The 19771-nt window shown below is 41.1% G+C and overlaps 1 protein-coding gene across 1 annotated transcript in view; it reads right to left on the minus strand.

The window, feature by feature from the left end:
- Positions 1 to 19771, minus strand: part of LOC121877942 (protein grainyhead-like) — a 219989-nt gene that overhangs the window by 65941 nt on the left and 134277 nt on the right. Inside the window, exon 7 of the mRNA XM_042383915.1 lies at positions 7914 to 8076. Coding sequence (XP_042239849.1) covers positions 7914 to 8076 — 163 coding nt within the window. The remainder of the gene's footprint in view (positions 1 to 7913; positions 8077 to 19771) is intronic.

Here is a 19771-nt window from a genome sequence, read left to right on the forward strand (position 1 = left end):
GTGTGTGTGTGTGTGTGTGTGTGTGTGTGTGTGTGTGTGGCGTGGGATGCACCAGGCACCTCGTGAACGTGTTGTGGGTCACAGCAACACCCTGAACTATCACGCTTGTTCAAAACTTATCATTTACATTGATTCTCTTGGCCAATAAATATTACAATTAAGACAATCCACGTACTATATCTCTCAATATTAATTTTATGATCGCCATTCTTGTTTCCACTCACGTATAGATAAATGTAAATGTTCATAATCAAGAGGGAAGATAAACTGTAACCTAAGATGAGATAATTTGAGATGTTTTCGATATTCTGACTTCCATCTCTGCCTCTCACCTTATGCTAAATGACTTTATTCTCTAGAGAAGCTGAAAGTTTCACTGATATTGTTGGTTCTTCAGTGAAACATAACTTAGGGAATAGACTAAAGTGAGTTATTCACATCAACTAATTAGCGAAAAAGTCTCAAAATAATTAGTTCATAATATACATCACCAATTAGAGCAATAGTTGTGACTCTTGGTGTTTTCCTAGAAGATTTACAAAAATCGTAGGTTAAAATTTGGAATACTGTATGTGAATTGAAAACCATCTTTGAAATTATTGTCTCCTGTAGTGCTTGGGGTCAGTGGCTTCCTGTGTGAAGTTTATAATCTAAGATATTTATATATTATGAAGTGTAGAAAACCTTTACTATGTAGGGACTAGAGAGGAAGGAAGCTCACACACTTTAAAATATACAGAGCGGCTTCTACCTGGTGTTTTTAGTCCTCACCTGCTAATTAACACACTTGTCTGACACTACTCTTATTTTCTTCCTTTTAAAATATGCCAGGTGTTAATTTTTTTTCTTCCGTCAACCTCGAAAAATTAACAACGCTTATAAATGAATAAATAAAATGTACATAAGAGTTTCTTTTTGTTGCTGTCATTTGATAAGGAAAATCAGGCGTTGATCTTTTCTTTCTTGGGTGAACAAAAAACAACAAAAACAAAACAAAGAACAATCAGAAAAGCGACGTCTAAATATTTAGGGAAACAAAAACTACTCGACAACTCATTCATTACGCAACACCAAGAGGCTTCATCCGTCTTCATTAACTCAGGGACGAAGGCCAGTTTAGACGTAGGAGAACCCCCCAGTTTACCTGATCTTATTAATATAATCAAACTCGAGGGGTAATCTCAAATGGGTACTAGCCTGGGGGTGGGGTTGGCGGGGAGGAGAGGTGGGGCCGTGTTAGAGTAGGAGGAGAGGGAGGGAACTCAAGCCAAGACGCGACGCCCCTTGTAAGTGACACTTTCTTCCCCCGCCTCGTCCCTCACAGCTGATCAATATTCTCGGCGGAATATTAATGACCCAGAGCGGAGTTCAACATGGCCGCCATAATGACTTGTTAGATAACACGACACATTCGCCTGCTGGACCGACAGCCGTCCCACTTCACACACCACACCACACCTTCATCACACACACACACACACACACACACACACCTTCATCTGGGGGATTTTTTCCACACACCTTCCTCTCTCTGTCTCTCTGTCTCTTTCCTCCATTACACCACCTGTATCAACGCCTTATACCGATCATTATCTCACGGTGTTACCTTACGAGAACACGAGACGAGAAGGTCACAGCTCACCAGGCCGGCATTATCTACGTGATAAGCAAACAATCATAACTTCTCTCGTCGTGGATGCAAAGTTCGTCAGGTTGGAGACTCCCACTCCATTCATCGTCGTTCTTATCACCTTCTTGAGACTCCCAGATCCGAGGACATCGATTCTAAAAGCGAGTTTCAGCGCTTGTGGTTCAGCTGGCGTGGCGTGGCGTGGCGTGGGTCTTCTCGTTTACCTGTGTTGTTTACGGAGTGTCGCGCGGCTTGTCCAGTAGCAGCCGCGTCGGGAAGGAATCTTGTTAAGCGGAAAGATGCGAGTTTTTCTTCACCTTGGTAGCGCGATGGTCAGCCCTGATACCTTTCTTAGTGGTGGAGACGAGTCTGTTTGTAGCTGTGTCTCCTATTATTATTATTATTATTATTATTATTATTATTATTATTACCTGTGCAAATTTATTCTCAGGAAGGGTCAGTCTTCTTATGCATGGGACACCGTAAACGAGAACACACACACACACACACACACACACACACACACACACACACACACATGAGTAGGTTTGTAGCGTTTTGGAAGTAATAAATATTCCCGACAGCAGGTAAGTGTCAGGTGAGGTGATTATTGATCTCCTGTGATAAGCGTTGACAGAGATATGTAAGGGTGATTCAAGTGACTTTAGTGTTTTCTTAATGAGTTGGCGTACGTGGAATTCAAGCGACTGGGAAACGTAGCTAAATTGTAAGTAAATGTAGGCATATATAGGTAGAGAATAGGTTGATGTACGTATAGTAAATATAAGCAATAAATAAGTTATATAAATTTATAGTTAACAAAAATGACAAAAAACCTTCTTATACCCGCATAAATCCGCAGGTATCCGAATTAATTTACCTTCGTTACTAGATAACCATAAATTACAAACATATCCGCATAAATCCACAAATTACTACATATGTCCTCACAAACTGGTATTAAGAACACATTTACGATCTGATACTTGAAAAAACCCAAATACCCACAAATATTCAGATATCCGCAAAAACGAAAAAACCCAACCAAAATCGCAAAAAATCCACACACATCCACACATATCCTAACAAACCAAGATAGAAAAAAGACCGTGATCAATCAGGGCAAAAGTGTGTATCTGGTTGAGATGTCTCGAGTGCCTCGTCGTAAAAAGAGGCACTCAAATTTTTATGGCAATTGCGAAACGCAGGTCGACCGAAGGCTGAGGTGAGGTGAGGGTGGGGAGGTGAGGTGAGGTGGGGAGAGGCTTAAGAAGTAATAAATGTAGAGAGAGAGACACCCCTCCTGTGACTGATTCAGCGGGACTCCAAAGCTTATTCGGTCAGACTTTAAAGACTTACTCGGTCAGGCTCCGCAAGTGGTGGGTGTATTAGTGGTGATAATAATGATGACGACAGTGTGAAAAATATTAATAAAAATAATAATAATTAAAATAATAATAATAATAATAATAACAACACCACACAAAGAACAACACAACCAACAACAAAACAATGAAAACAACAACAACAAAAACAATACTGCTAGTAATAACAATAATAACAATAAATAACGCATTCAAATCACCAATCACAATAATAACAAACACTACACCTCAATGGCTCGTTGTTTATATCTCTTACCTAATAAGGCTATGTGAACCAGGTGATGGAGACGACCTTACTTAAACCTTGTGTGTGTGTGTGTGTGTGTGTGTGTGTGTGTGTGTGTGTGTGTGTGTGTGTGTGTGTGTGTGTGTGTGGGGGTGTGTGTGTGTTAGTCAGAGGGGGTAATAACCTCTCCTCTCCTCCATGACACCGATATATATTGATACCTGGCTGATGTAGGAGGCTGCCTCTCTCTCTCTCTCTCTCTCTCTCTCTCTCTCTCTCTCTCTCTCTCTCTCTCTCTCTCTCTCTCTTTAAGTGTTCAGGTGTGTTTCCAGTTGTACTCAGGTTTTCTCCCAGGTGTGTTCAGGTGTGCTCCCAGTTGTGTTCAGGTGTGTTTCTAGTTGTGCTCAGGTGTTCTCCCAAGTGTATTCAGGTGTGTTCTCAGGTGTGCCAAGACCACTGACACAGATCGTGCAGGGGAGCAGAAGGCGTCGTCATTCTCTAATTTTCCTTTCCTCCATTTCCAATAATTTCCCTGAGACAACTTTTATTCAAATCCTGTACGTGTGTGTGTGTGTGTATGTGTGTGTATGTGTGTGTGTACGTTTTGAGGGACATTATGTAAGAGTAAGATGGTGTCTCGCAAATACTTACACTCCTTTGAACATTAACCTAACCTAACCTAACCTAACCTAACCTAACCAAACCAAACCCTAACCAAACCCTAACCAAACCTAACCTAACCAAACCTCCCAAACAATACCCTTAGCTGAAAATCTCTCCCTTTTAACTCCCCTCACCTTCCAAATCTTGCTACCTCCAAAACATTCACCTTTCCTCACATTCTCCCTCTCCGAGTTGTCACCTGCCACCAGCGAGGTCAGGAGGTCAGGGTGTGACACTGAGAGGTCGTTACGGTCTGGGGAGGTATTGTTGCTTATCTTCCTGCTCTATCCTTTTATTGGTCTTATAAAGGGGTGTCCGTATTGTTAAAGGTGGACGCAACTTAGCGGATTCTGTTTTGTTACCCGTTCTTTAATTCGAGGTGAAGTGTTACTTATTCCACCTGTAATCTGTTGTAAGTAAAGATTGTGTTACTTCTTTTACCTGTTATCTGTTACTTAATTAGTAATTGTATTTACTTCTTTCATCTGTTACTCGGGAGGAAAAATATATATTTTATTTATTTGTTACATGTTACTTAGCGTCATGGGAAGTCGTAATTCCCTTCAGTCAGTCAGGTAGAGTTTATTTATTTATTTACGTGTGTGTGTGTGTGTGTGTGTGTGTGTGTGTGTGTGTGTGTGTGTGTGTGTGTGTGTGTGTGTGTGTGTGTGTGTGTGTGTGTGTGTGTGTGTGTGTGTGTGTGTGTGTGTGTGTGTGTGTGTGTGTTGGTATACATCTGCGTGTGAAATATATACATGCATAGAAATGTGTACCTGCATACGTACAGTAATGTACATATGCCATGATACTCTACACACGTAAACAAACTCAACAGATACCCAAACAAAACAAACACATACAACAATCAACACAATCAAGACTCAAACAACCATCAACGTGTTAACAATGAGCTGAATCTCTTATAAGAACAGTAAAGTAAATACAAGGCTGATCTCTCTAAGTATCAGAGAATGTAAACAAAATGGGTTCTTAAATCCGGATTCACTGGTGCTACAAGAACGCATCTCGGATTAACTTTGATGTCATTTTAGAGAATATTTTTGTATTTCAGCTCAAGTCACTCTCCAATTGCGGGGAAATTTTACGTGTGGACCTTTGAGAATCCCTTACCTACTTGGTTAACCTACGAAGCTAAGACAACTAACATTTGGCTTCGGTCAAGTCTCTGAGTAATTTTCATGCCATCTAGATCTCCATCTTGTCGTAGCGTAAGTAAACCAGTTAGTGGAAGAATTTAACAGTTGGAATCTTTGAGACTCCGAAGCTTAGGGGTAGAGACGCTTATTACTGCCCTACAGGTAAAGCTCATTAAGACTCAGTTACGTTACACAGACAAAACAAAATTTTCCTTCAATTTATTATTTCTATTTAAATGTTATATTAAATGAAAAAAGATAAAACTAACATCAATTAGTTTACGTCAGGATGCACGAATGTCTGCCATAATGACTGAGAATGCATTAGAGAACTTGTAAAAAGAGATAACACCAACACACATTTAGAAACCAAAAAAAAAACCAACCAGGAAAACCAATTTCTAATAATATCGAAACACAGCAGAAACCGTAAGACAAAACAGGTTACATTAATTTCTCACGACGGAAATGAGAAAGTCTTTTGTTAGTTTTAATGAGTGAAATTTGCATATTCTTCATAAAACGTATAAGTTCACCGAGAGAGAACGTCTTTTGTGTAGTCTGGGTCATTTTGAGAGGGTATAAATCCTTTTCTGGTACACTAATCAGGTTTTTATTGTAAGCCAAAGAATCTTACCGTAAGATAAAGGCTTGAAGCGGAGCACGGAGTTGGTCTTACCTGCATCACCTGCACTAATTAGCTGGTTCCTCTGGTTTCTGTGCAGAAAATTCCTTTTTTTTTTTTGGTCAGCTAGGAAGCTAATTTAACCTGACCTATCCTTAACTTATTAGTCTACCTTAGCCCATTCCTAACTTAACTAATTCAACTCATAACGTTACCTAATACAACCTGATGTAACACAAACTAACCTAATTTATTCTAACCCATTTAATCCTACAAAGCCTACTCCTAACCCTAGCCCAAGCCCAACCCAACTTTATGAAACTTCTAACTAACAACCTGCATCAAGAAAGAAGTGTGTGTGTGTGTGTGTGTGTGTGTGTGTGTGTGTGTGTGTGTGTGTGTGTGTGTACGAGCAAGATTCAAGCCATCTTCTCACAGGTTCTCAAGAGGTGCGTTTATAGCTTGGTCAGGTGGTAGCAGAGGCCCTTAACTTCCCGCTGCTGTGTGATAGGACCAGAGGCACTCCTAGAACCTATGAACCTAATCCCTGCTATAATCTGGTACTAACCTCAATCACTGATGCTGAAGAGGTGTGGCTGGCATTGTTAGTCCACCTAGAGATCACCCTTTCCCCCTCCCCTTTCCCCACCCTTTCTACCCCACCTCCTTTTCTCCTTCCCATTTCCCCTCCCCTTACCATCCCTCCATTTTCCTTTCCCCCACTTTCCCTTTCTCCCCTTCCCCATGATGCCAAGCGTGTGTTTTAGAGACTACACTTTTCTAGCATTTCTCAGAGTCTCAGTTCTGGTTAAATATTCTGTGAGCTTGGGTGTTTTGAGTGTGTATATATGTGTGTGTGTAGTTTTATATGGCGATAAATTGCTTATTTTCATTAATGGGGAATATCCATAAATAAAGCTTGTTTATATACCGATAATGAAGGGGTAGTGCGGGTTATTATTATTATTATTACGTAAGTAGAAGAAGCAGCGCCGTACCCAGTCCAAGGAGACTGAAGGAACCTTACCTGTGAGACTCGTGGGAACTGTCCGGGTGTGTGTGTGTGTGTGTACGTAAGTGTATGTATGTATGTATGTGTGTATGTATGTACGTATGTATCGAGAGTTATTTTCTGTTAAGAGTAATGGCAAGGTGACCATTATATGTCAATGGAAACAAGAACCAATCAGACCACATCAGACCCGGAATAAGAGTGGATTCTGCCTTTGTGGTCGTCGAGGTACTATCTTTCCTTATGTAAACACACACACACACACACACACACACACTTCGACAGTCACATAATCCCCGCCGCTCATGGTAAAAAAAAACCCTGATTCAATCACAGGTTGGGTTGCCGCACGACCACAAGGGAGTCGAGACCCAGTTTCCGGCCATGATACCCGTGAGATCTGCCCCGTCACCTGAGCCGCCACTGTCACCGCCTCCGTCACCGCCACTGTCACCCTCCCTCTTAGTGATCTTTTTCTCCTCCTCCTCCTCCTTCTGTTTCTTCTTCTCTTCTTCCTCTCCATTGTCATTACTAGCTACTCCTCTTCCCCCACTATCGGCACTGTTACCTCCTCCTCCCCATTCTCCTCCTCACTATATTAGGATCTGGCTTCAGTTCTATAATAATAATAATAATAATAATAATAATAATAATAATAATAATAATAATTCTACACCAGATTTCTTTCGAACAAAATATCTGGATTTAAATTGATTCTGATAAGTGTATAAGAAACATGTATATGTAGAGAGTTGATTAGCCTTAAGAATGGAATTGACAGGTAGATAAGGTAGGTGTAGTTACCTGGCCTCGTAAACCACCTGTGTCCCCCTCCCCCCAGTCTCTTCGCCAGTATCACGTTGCAGTGTCAGTTTTTTTTTGTTTTTATTTTTGGCTGTGTGAGTCTTGTAACTTCTGAGGTATACTAAAACCATAAGTGATTTTACGTGTACAGGGTTGAGGGAGTGGGTGCTGAGTCTGTCCTCCACACACACACACACAACTTTTCCCTCCGTCTCTCAGTAAACTCTTCATTATTTTCTATTAAGTGATGTAAAGGCTTCTTCCTTCCAACACGCTTCTCTCTGTTTACTGGCACTTACCAAGACAGTGCCACAAGTTCCCTCCCATACACGCTCTAACAGGTCACCATTGGCACACACCACGACCCCACCACAGTGCCACACCCTCTCTAACAGGTCCACTCACACGTACCTTAACTGTGCCTGACTTGAGGGGCTTCTCAGGGTCAGGGATATACTCCATGGTGATGCCGTAGAACTGGCCTTTGTTGATGTAGGTAATCCGGTCGTCCTCTCGTCGCTGTGAGGTTGATATAGGGGTCTCGAGGTGGTACTTGAAGCCATACTGATTGACTCTGTGAAGGAGAAAGGTATTTTAAGTTACTACATAAACATCAATAACTACATGAGACACACATCAGTAAATGAGACACATATCAGTAGTAGTAATATATATATATATAGTTAGGCATAAATCACGAGCTAAAGGTTTATTTACACTCTTGTTCGAAACTGTATCGAATATAAATGAGATACCACAGCGCCATCTATGGGTAAAGGAAGAGTTCGAGGACCCGTTCTAGGACTTCGGAATCTCAGGTATGTAAAAGAACTTCCAGAAGATGAGGATGATGATGATGATGATGATGAGGAGGAGGAGGACGAAGGAGGAAAGAAGAAGAAAGAAGAATAAGAAGGAGGAGGAGGAGGAGGTGGTAAGGTAAGGCTCCCTCGTGACCACTGAAAATACTTAAGCTGGATTTTATTACGCAGACGCATGACGAGTCGACACATATATTGAGTAATGAAGTTGTAAGGTGAGAACATTTATGAGTCACAGGTATGATAAACACTCACGCTAACTCGGCTTTGCTTATAACCTGTGGAAAGGGATAAACACTCACGCTAACTCGGCTTTGCTTATAACCTGTGGAAAGGGATAAACACTCACGCTAACTCGGCTTTGGTTATAACCTGTGGAAAGATATGGTTTGGGGAGGTAGGAGGAGAGTTAAACACAGTACATATGCAACAAGAAGTTCCTCAAACAAATAAGGACGGAGATATTTATTAGGGTTTGAACCTCTTCGATAAAGGTTCTGGTACAGTCTTTCTTGGATTTAAACCCCCTTAGGTTCAGAAAATATCATAAGAAGATAATACAACAAAAGACCAAATAAAAACAAATGAATGCAAATAATATAACACAAGCAAACAACTTAAACTTGCATGATAAAAAAACACACAAAAATCTATTGTCACTCTAACTGTATAAACTAACTCCCCCCTCTCCCATCACCCCCTCTCCTCCCCCTCCCATCGCCCCTCCATCTTACCTCTCCCCCACTTCCTTGACTAAAGAAGGAACTCTGAAAAATTCCGTTCTCCTCATCAAGGCACTACCATAAACAAATCGCTGCAAATTACAAGCTGCGAGAGAAAAATAATTGAAAAATTTTACTACTATCATACTAAGGCACAGCTTGTTAGACCGCTGATGTGTACAAAAAAGAAGAAAATAAAGGCAACAACGGGTCATATCTAATGTAGAATACCAATGAGGATCGAGACAATATCCAGATAATAGATTAATATTAAATACAGGGTTCAGCAACGGGTTCGAATCATTATTACCTCGAGTTTGATACCGTATGTTTGGAGTTAGCGCCTCGGCTGTCTAGTGTTTCAGAACAAGTTGTGATTACGAGGGAGAGGTTCGTGGATTCTATTCCCAGCCACAGTAAATATTGATCTGGGTATATATATATATATATATCTAACCCACCTTTTGCTTCTGTGTGGAATTGGGTGGCAAGGTTAGACACACATACCTACAGCACATACACACACACACACATATATACATACATACATACATACAGTACATACACACACCCAGACATACTGTCGATTATATCATTCTGTTTTATTTTCCACATCGAATCGGTAAACTAATGGTTTTTTCCAGGCTCTCGCTTGTATCAAGAGACCACACACACACACACACACACACACACACACACACACCCGGGTTTAATTTTAGGTTAGGTTAGGTCAGTTTAAGTTAGATTTAGATTAAGTTAGTTATGATTAAGTTGGTATTATTTCACCAGGTAAGGTCCCTGGGTCATTACGCAAGGTGAGGCAGGTAAATATGAAGAACTTATATGTGTGTCAAGTACATAATTAAACTGTTTGAGCAGCCGCCATTGTGTCGCGGGTGATGACACAGATAGACAGACACACACACGGACAACCAGTCAACCAGTCAGCCAGCCAGTTAGTCAATCAGTCAGTTAGTCAAGCTATATGAGTTTTGGGAAATATTCGACAGGCAATTAATTCTCAGGTAATATTCGACAGGTAATTGATTCTCAGGAAATATTCGACAGGTAATTAATTCTCAGGTAATATTCTTCAACAGGTAATTTATTCTCAGGTAATATTCGACAGGTAATTGATTCTAAGGTAATAACATATATCTACCTATAAAATCACTATAATGTCGGCAACCATCCATGAACCTCAATCAAACCTTCCAACAATAAAAAAAAGATTATCCCAATTACTCCGATGATACATTTAGCAAAAACCAAAAAAAAACAAAAACCAAAAACAAAGACGAACCATAGACGAACTTCGTAATTACAGGTATGCAACAATTCACTATTATCATCTAATTTTTATTTTTTTTTTATTTTTTTTTTATAATTGTTATGGTATTTATCTCTGTGTATGGCCAGGTGGACTATACTCACTATTTTACGTAGGAGAAGTAGGCAATATTATTTTTTGATGAGATGTGAACTTTTGAGACACTCTTAAAACAAATATTATTCCTGAATTCATCTAAAAATTTAACAGAAATGATCGGGGTGTGATGATTTCTTCCTTGATTTATTTTGGAATATTTTGGTCATTTTTTTCTTGAGTTTCTTAATTTAGTTTTTTTTTTGTCACTTTTGGCGATTTTCTCTGCCTTTTTTTTTTGGACATTTGGCGATTTTGTTGTAATTTTGGCGAGGTTTTAGGCGCTATTTTCAGGCTTAGTTCTTAAGTCGTTAATAAAAATTACACTTGGTCATAAGGGTTGTGAGGAGACGGCTGTGAGGGAGTGAAGAGACGGCTGTGAGGGGGTGAAGAGACGGCTGTGAGGGGAGGAGGAGACACAGAGGAGTGGAAGAGACGCATGTGAGGGGGTGAAGAGACGGCTGCGGAGGGAGGAAAGAGACGGCTGTGAGGGGAGTGAGGAGACGGCTGTGGGGAGGGGAGTGAAGAGATTGGCCAGAGGGGGGGAAGAGACGGCTGGGGAGGGGAGGAAGAGACGGTTGTGAGGGGAGGAGGAGACGGCTGTGAGGGAGTGAAGAGGTGGCTGTGGGAGGGGGGTGAAGAGACGGCTGTGAGGGAGTGAAGAGACGGCTGTGAGGGGAGGAGGAGACGGCTGTGAGGGGGTGAAGAGACGGCTGTGAGGAGTGAAGCAGACGGTTGTGACGGGGTGAAGAGACGGCCGTGAGGAGCAGGAGACGGCTGTGAGGGGAGGAGGAGACGGCTGTGAGGGGAGTGAAGAGACGGCCAGAGGAGTGAAGAGACGCATGAGGGAAGTGAGGAGACGGCTTGAGGGAGTGAAGAGACGGCTGTGAGGGGTGAAGAGACGGCTGTGAGGGGAGTGAAGAGACGGCTGTGAGGGAGTGAAGAGATGGAAGCTGTGAGGGAGTGAAGAGACGATGAGGAGGAAGAGGACGGCCAGGAGGGTGAAGAGACGGCCAGAGGGGAGTGAGGAGACGGCTGTGAGGAGTGAGGAGACTGGTGTGTGAGGGGTGAAGACGGTTGTGAGGAAGTGAGGAGACGGCTGTGAAGGAGTGAGTAAAAGAATGTGTAAGGGAGTGGAGGTAGTACATGTCGGCCTGGGTTAAAGGGTTAAGTGGCAGTGGAGGGGGAAAAGGGAAAAAGGGTAGATGAATGTAAAGGGAGAGGAAAGGGATGACAGAGGTGTAAACACAATATTTTATTGGTTCAATTCGTATTGAAATATATCCCATAAAACCGTAAAGGGAGAGAATAAGCCGAAGTTTTACGGACCCCGCCGCCACGGACCTCGTATCCTGCCGCTAAGGACCCCGCCGCCACGGAACTCGCCGCTAAAGACCCCGCCGCCACGAAACTCACCGCTAAGGACCCCGCCGCCACGGAACTCGCCGCTAAAGACCCCGACGCTGCCTCCAGTGTTGTCGGGGGCTGGCTGGCTGGCCCACGCATGCACTAGCACCCTGGCCACTGGCGTGAGGGGCGATCCATCATCTCGCCGTGGCAGGCTGAGTTATAGCGCCCCTCCCTTTAAGCCTCACAACACTACGCACCCTCCAACACACTCCACTGATGAGCCAGTCTTCACTCAGGGAGTTTCATTGATGCATTGTGTGTGTGTTAAAGTTTTATCTCTCGGTTATTTCTGCAGTCTTTCCCAAATCACACATGAAGAGTAATAATAATAATAATTAATAATAATAATAATAATAATAATAATAATAATAATAATAACACAACAGCCCAAACAAAAGACGTAAATAATATGGCTTGTGGTCGGGTGTAAGCGTCGGAGCTGTAAGTAACTAAGCTCTTTCATGTATTCTTTACGTTCTTCACAAACTAATTCTCCAAAATTACACGAGAAGAATTCAGTGTTTGGGCGCGTCTTTAGCGGCCATAAGAACTCGTCATACCTTTTCCTCAAACAATTCATTTACATTCCAATTACTTAGACGACGGACAGAGCTTCTCACACACACATACCTTTTACCTGCAGAACGAAGTCGATCTCCCCCTTAAGAATTTTCCTAATTTCCTGTGTGTGTATGAGGATGGAGACTGATAACAGGCAATATATCAAAACTTTAGAAGGATAACTAGAAAATATTGTTTGATGATTACAGACGAAACACAGTGAGTGAATGATCAAAAGTCGCACATAACTACTAACATAAAACGTACACATATACTTTCTACATTAAGTAAATACGATCATTACCTCAAAGTGGACATAAAAATATTTTTACCCAGGAGTAAATCTTTTTGAGCATGATAGAGGAAATACTGTAATTCCCCCATGATAAACTTAATGTTACATGATAAATGAATTTCCTTCTCTCAAGCGTAAATATATAATAATATACACGAATTGTGATTATTTCAACAACACACACACACACGTAAAGTGATGTGTGTTAGTCATAGGAATTCTCTCTCCCACCAGGTAATTCATTTAGTGAAGACAGATTACTATTGTGTTTTTATAGCATACAGTTTCTTAATTATTTTTCCTTCAATATATGGACTTAAATGCTTTAACGATCAGCCAACGAGGAGTAATTTCAAGACGTTAAGAACTGGTGATTGATTCTCGTGTAGATTCTCCGTCGGATAAATTGACTGCTGAACATTGTGTCGTGACAAAAAGAACTCTTGAACACGCAGAAGCTAACACCTGCCGTTAGTGACCGAGGGTAAGGTACTTATGTTATTCACCTTCACTATAATACCAAAGAGACCCACAGAATCATTCATTTGTGGGTATACTTCTGTTTATCATATACATTAGCCCCCTGAGTACAATCCCAGCCTCTGAGTACAATGTAGAACTTGAGATATTTTTTACTCATGATGAATTAAACCCTTGAGTACAATCCCAGCCCCGAGTACAATCCCAGCCTCTGAGTACAATGTAGAACTTGGGATATTTTTTTACTCATGATGAATTAAACCCTTGAGTACAATGCTAGTGAGTTACAGCCGATATAGTGAGTCACAGCCGATATATTGAGTTACAGCCGGTATATTGAGTTACAGCTGATATAGTGAATTACAGCCAATATAACGAGTTACAGCAGATTATAGAGAGTTACAGCCGATATAGCGAGATACAGCCAATGAGTTACAGCCGATATAGCGAGTTACAGCCGATATAGTGAATTACAGCCAACGAGTTACAGCTGACGTAGACAGAAGGTAAACAACTACTACATAAAATCATAACACAAGAAAATAAAACCGAAGCGCTCCTGAAAGTTGCCAAATAACTACGTCCTTTCTTGATGTGATGATGATAAATGATGATAAATGGGACGATTTCCAGTACTAACTACGCTCCTCTTTTGTTTTTGTTTCAAGTTGTTGATAATAGTTGCTCGCGTTAATAATTTGGGTTCTTGTGAAGGTTAGGCATGCTAGTTTATTTCACCCTGATAATTAAGCATCCTGTTCTAACCTAACCTAACCTAACTGAACCGAACCTAACCGAACCTAACTGAACCGAACCGAACCTAACCTAACCGAACCTAACTGAACCGAACCTAACCTAACCTAACTGAACCTAACCTAACCGAACCTATCTGAACCGAACCGAACCGAACCGAACCTAACCTCATTTCACCCCATTTCACTTATTGGCTAGAGGGCTAATTGTCTCCTCACTGTCTTCCCGGGAGCAACACGACGGGGGGTTCGAATCCCACCTTAAGAACACACCTGTTTCCTGGGTTATTATTGCTTTTAATGACTTACTGTCCGTTGATTCTTGATTCTAGTAAGAGGAATTTTCAGCGTTAGAATCAAAATGGTGCTGAGGATTTTTATAATATTGTAAGTAAACATCAAAGAATAACATAAAATAAACGAATATATGATAAATTTTCCCAATAAACATAATATTGAGTTGTAAATTTCATTGTAAATCACCAATAAAATAATCTTTGTAAAAAATATATAAAATCTTGTGTGTAAATACCTGAGACTATCGCACCATACCAATATATCCATCAATTTAACGTAATACATTTTCTTGTAAACGCCAATGACTAAAATTACCAATTACAAGCCAGACATTATCGGAGTAGCGGCGACTTGAGCACACTACACACTCTTTCACGCACTCCCATGCACTCTCACGCACTCTGGTGGCGCGTGATAAAGTAATCAATTCCCGTAGTGCCTCACCTATACTTAATTACTACCTGTACACATATTTCTCACCTTGATTGGTTTTCCTCAGTGTGTATGATGACTTAATGACTTTTCTCTTCATTAGACATGTGTTGAAAAAAGGTAAAATTTATTTTTATAGTATGCAGATATCTCGCTTGGATGTATGTATGTATGTATGTATGTATGTATGTATGTATGTATTACTATGTCTTAAGCATGTATAGTATTTAGACAATATTTATTTATTTATCGTTAAAATTTTGTTCTGGAGAGATGCTGAGAAACAAAGCCTCAATTACTTACACTGAGACACACCTGAACACAAGCCTTCAGGTGAGAGAGAGAGAGAGAGAGGGGCAGCCCGGATCACTGTGTGGCGTGATGGAGGTAATGGCGCTCTGCTCCACAATAACTGATTATCTCTCTCTCTCTCTCTCTCTCTCTCTCTCTCTCGACGTCGAACATTCAGTTTACAGGAAATACAAGTTTAATAGTGAAAAGAGAGAGAGAGAGAGAGAGAGAGAAAGACGATATAATAGAAAAAATGCAAAAGTTATCGTTCTGTGAAGCTTTTGCCGTAAGTGATCCTGAGATGAGGAAAAAAAAAGAATAAGGACATTTTGAGATAAAGAGAGAATATGATAAACAAATTGAGAGAATAGTGGAAATATAAGATAAAAAAAATAAGATATCCGACAAAACAAAGATTAAAAGACGATGAAACAGAGAAATTACCAGATCAAGAAAATAAATTACCAGAAGAGTAAAATTGAAAGAAAAAAAACAGAGAAGAAACAAAACAAAATGAACTTGACTGAAACAAAAGCAACTCTCGTCTTGATTGATTGACTTGACTGACAGACTATCAAGAGGTGGCTGTGGTTCTATCGCGTGCTGAGGGGATTAATAATAATAACAGCAACAAAAAATGAACGAAAAATTATAAGAATGCCGGGAGCGCGTTATGCCCTGAAGCCAAAAGGATAGGGTTATGCCTTGTGTGGCTACCGGCATACATACCTCTCCATTACTAGCATATACAGTATACCTTTCACTACTAACATCCATAACTCTCAAGTACTAGCATATATCTTTGTCCACTACTAGCATATATACAGTACCTTTCAACTACTAGTACCCATATCTCTCCACTACTAGCATATATACCTCTTCACCACAAGTATATATACCACTCAACTACTAGCATATATGCCTCTCAACTACTATCATATATACCACTCAACTACTAGCATATATACCACTCAACTACTAGCATATTTGCCTCTCCGCCACTAGCTCATTACATATACGTCTTCCCTGCTAGTATATATGATTATAGGAATATTCATATCACCTTCCTGCCAGCCCGTGTAGTCTAGTGGTTAGACACTGTTATGCCCCAGAGGGAATTGGAGTAATTTAGATGTGTTTTTATTACCTAATCTGACCTGATGAGACCTTTATCAACCAAACCTAACTTAATTTAACCGGAATTAAAATCAATCTAACCTTATCTAACCTAACCTAACCTAACTTAAAATAACCTAACCTAATCTACCGTATCTCAATCTAATCTAACTTAATGTAACTTAAGCTAAGTTAATATAATTTAATTTAAACCTGATCATATCTAATCTATTCTAACCAAACCAAACCCAACTTTGTCCTAACCCCCTCAAAAAACACATACATAAGGAGACATACACACACACACACACACACACACACACACACACACACACACACACACACACACACACACACACACACACATTATCCCAGAACACGCCTGCTGAATTGAACCCCCAATAACAACTCTTGCCTTATAAGTCCCGGTTTATTATTTCCAGGTCGTAGTTATGTGACTTCTTTTCCCTTCCTTGTCGTGTGGCTACGTTCGTGTCGTAAATTTTTGAGGAGTCGAGTCTTAGATTTTTCCAAGATGACCAATATACTCATTATCTCTTGTTATTTTTTTGTTGTTTTAAGGCGAGCATGACGGTCTGTGAGAGAGAGAGAGAGAGAGAGAGAGAGAGAGAGAGAGAGAGAGAGAGAGAGAGAGAGTTCTTTCAAAGTGGTCAAGAAAACCGTAAAGGATTTTAGTGTTCCTTCAAGCATCCTGTAGTCATGGGGACTCCTCAACTACATAAATAGGAATTACTCGACGTTTTTCACTACTGTTTGTAATAGAAAGTACTGTGTAAATCATGGCTTTTCCTAATCATCTCTCTCTCTCTCTCTGTCTCTCTCCTTTTCTCACTGGCTTTAATTTTTTTCTCTCTTTCTCTCACAGGCTTTCATTATTATTATTATTATTATTATTATTATTATTATTATTATTATTATTATTATTATTAATATTATTGTTATCATTTTTATATGACACACTCATAGAAGTTACCCTAAGCCAACGTTCGCCCGCCTTCTGCCTAAACTGGCGTTCTCTTGTGGTACGAATATATACCTTGCGACACTCCTGACGTCCAGCTAACTGTGTGAGTCAAGCACACACTCATGACACTTGCTTAAGTGACTCGCCAGAACTTCAGAGACACTCTACTGCCCAGCTGGGAGCAGTTCGTGTCTCTTGGGACATTTTTCAGATTTTTCAGTACAAACTTGAACGCATTTCCAATTCTTATTTTTTTTCTATATTTCGTACAAAAAAAAAACTCTCACGCCTTCACGATTTTGGTTTCAGCAAAAATTTATACCGGAGAGGAAATTTGAACTGATTTTAATTTCTTTAGTTTTTAATATTTTTGCTATAATCTTTAACGCCCACATTAGAGTTTCTGCATTACATGTTAAACTTAGAGAGAATATAACTGATTTTCTAAAGAGTTTGTGCCCTTGTTACCTTTGTGTCATGAATACTCTTTTTTCCGGACACATAATCAGATCCTTCTTTAATTTTTATCCGGACACACCCACCATCATAACCTTCTTTCATCCTCATCCGGACACACCCATCATCAGAAACTTCTTCCATCTTTATCCGGACACACAATCAGATCCCTCTTTCATCTTTATCCGGACAACACCATTAGATCCGTTTTCTAAACCGGTTAACCGGAAACCCCGTTACGGCCATTCTTCCCCAGTAACCGGACTAACCAAAACCGCCATCCATCCTCGGTATCCGGATTTACCGTTACGGCAACAGCTACACTGATGATGGATTGCCTGGTGGCCACTTTTAACCCAGCATATACGGGTAGTGAGAGGCTGGAGTCTTCTTCTTCTTCTTCTTCTTCTTCTTCTTCTTCATGTTGTTGTTATTGTTGTTCTTCTTCTCCTTTTCATGTTATTGTTCTTTATCTTCTTCTCGCTTCTTCTTAATCTTCTTCCTCCTCCTCTTCTTCTTTTCTACTATTACTTCATTTCTCTTTCTACTTTTTTCTACTTCTTCTCGTCTTCCTCTTCACCTTCCTCTGCTTCTTCTCCTCCTCCTCCTCCTCCTCCACCAACACCACCACCTCCTCCTCCTTCCCCTCCTCCCCTCCCCCTCCGCCTTCTCCTGGTCGATGCTAGAGATCGACCCGACGATTCCAGTCGTGGTTTACGCCTCTCTATAATCAGTGATTATTATGTGATGGCTACGTCGGCCGGATATTCACGGATATCATCGGCTATTTGCATCTGTAAGTGGACGAGAGAGAGAGAGAGAGAGAGAGAGAGAGAGAGAGAGAGAGAGAGAGAGAGAGAGAGAGGAGAGAGAGAGAGAGAGAGAGAGAGAGAGAGAGAGAGAGAGAGAGAGAGATCTTCACTTGACCTGCGACACATCCCATACTATCCTCCTCCTAATTAATGTCAATAGATATTCAGGTAAAAAATACAGCCAGGTGAACGTAGGTGACGGGTGTGAAGAGACAACAGGTGTAAGGAGAGACAGGTGTAAGGAAACGATGCCAGGTGAACACAGGTGATAGGTGCAAAGAGACAACAGGTGTATGGAGACAATGCCCGGTCTCTTCTTTGTATGGGAATTAAAGGCTGAGTCACCTTCACTCTGAAACCAAGACCACAGCTGCTGGGAATTACCTGTAGATTAGCCCCCCCCCCTCCCCCTTTATAACACCTTATCGCTACCTGGGGGTCTTGGTTAGCTTAGGGTAGTCCATTTTATGGTGAAATAAGCTGGAGGGCCAATCTTCACATGATCCATTGTTGGCACGATGAGACATCTGACAACAACGTTAACGGCTCTGACACCATTACTACCAACCGCAGAAAGTGTGTATGTGTGTGTGTGTTTTGTGTGTGTGTGTGTGTTTTGTGTGTGTGTGTGTGTGTGTGTGTGTGTGTTTTGTGTGTGTGTGTGCGTGTCAAACTGCCATCACGCCCATCCGTCACACCCATGGCCTATGTCCGCCCACTTCAGCCTTTAAAACCACGTCTTCAAACGGAGGTAAGAAAGTGGAAGGAATATTTTGCTGGCTACATAACTGCTTGATGAGAGGGGAGGGGAGGGGAGGGGGAGGGGGAGAGGGGGAGGGTAAGGAGGGGGATAGGGAGGGATGGGGGAGAAGGGGCAGAGGGGGGGGAAGGTTACTGTCAGTTACCGTACACAAATGACAATGATAAGTGTATGACTAAGAAGCAGAATCAGAGGAAGAAGGAGGAGGAGTAGAAGGTGAAGGAAGAGAAGGAAGTGAAGGAAGAGGAGGAGGAGGTGGAAGAGGAGGAGGAAAAGAAGAAACGAAGAAAGAAGAAGACCACGTTGAAGGAAGAGGAGGAGGAGGTGGAAGAGGAGGAGGAAAAGAAGAAACGAAGAAAGAAGAAGACCACGTTACCTCTCTATTCCTTCAAATATAACCAACATAACGAACTAACCTATTCCACTCCTCTTCCATCATCCATCAACTAAAATATACCGCTAGCTCTTCCTCCTTCTCTTCCTCGTACGTCTCTTCCACAATGCCTGTCCCACCATATACAAACGCTACCCACACCCAGGAAAATAATTTATGAGGCTGAAAAAATCGGGATAAAACGATGTAAAAAAGAGAGGGTGAAAAAATCGGGATAGAGTTTACGAGGGTGAAAAAATCGGGGTAGAAAAAATATAAA

The sequence above is a fragment of the Homarus americanus genome, unplaced genomic scaffold (genome assembly GCF_018991925.1).
Source record: "Homarus americanus isolate GMGI-L3 unplaced genomic scaffold, GMGI_Hamer_2.0 scaffold48033, whole genome shotgun sequence".
Lineage (NCBI taxonomy): Eukaryota > Metazoa > Arthropoda > Malacostraca > Decapoda > Nephropidae > Homarus > Homarus americanus.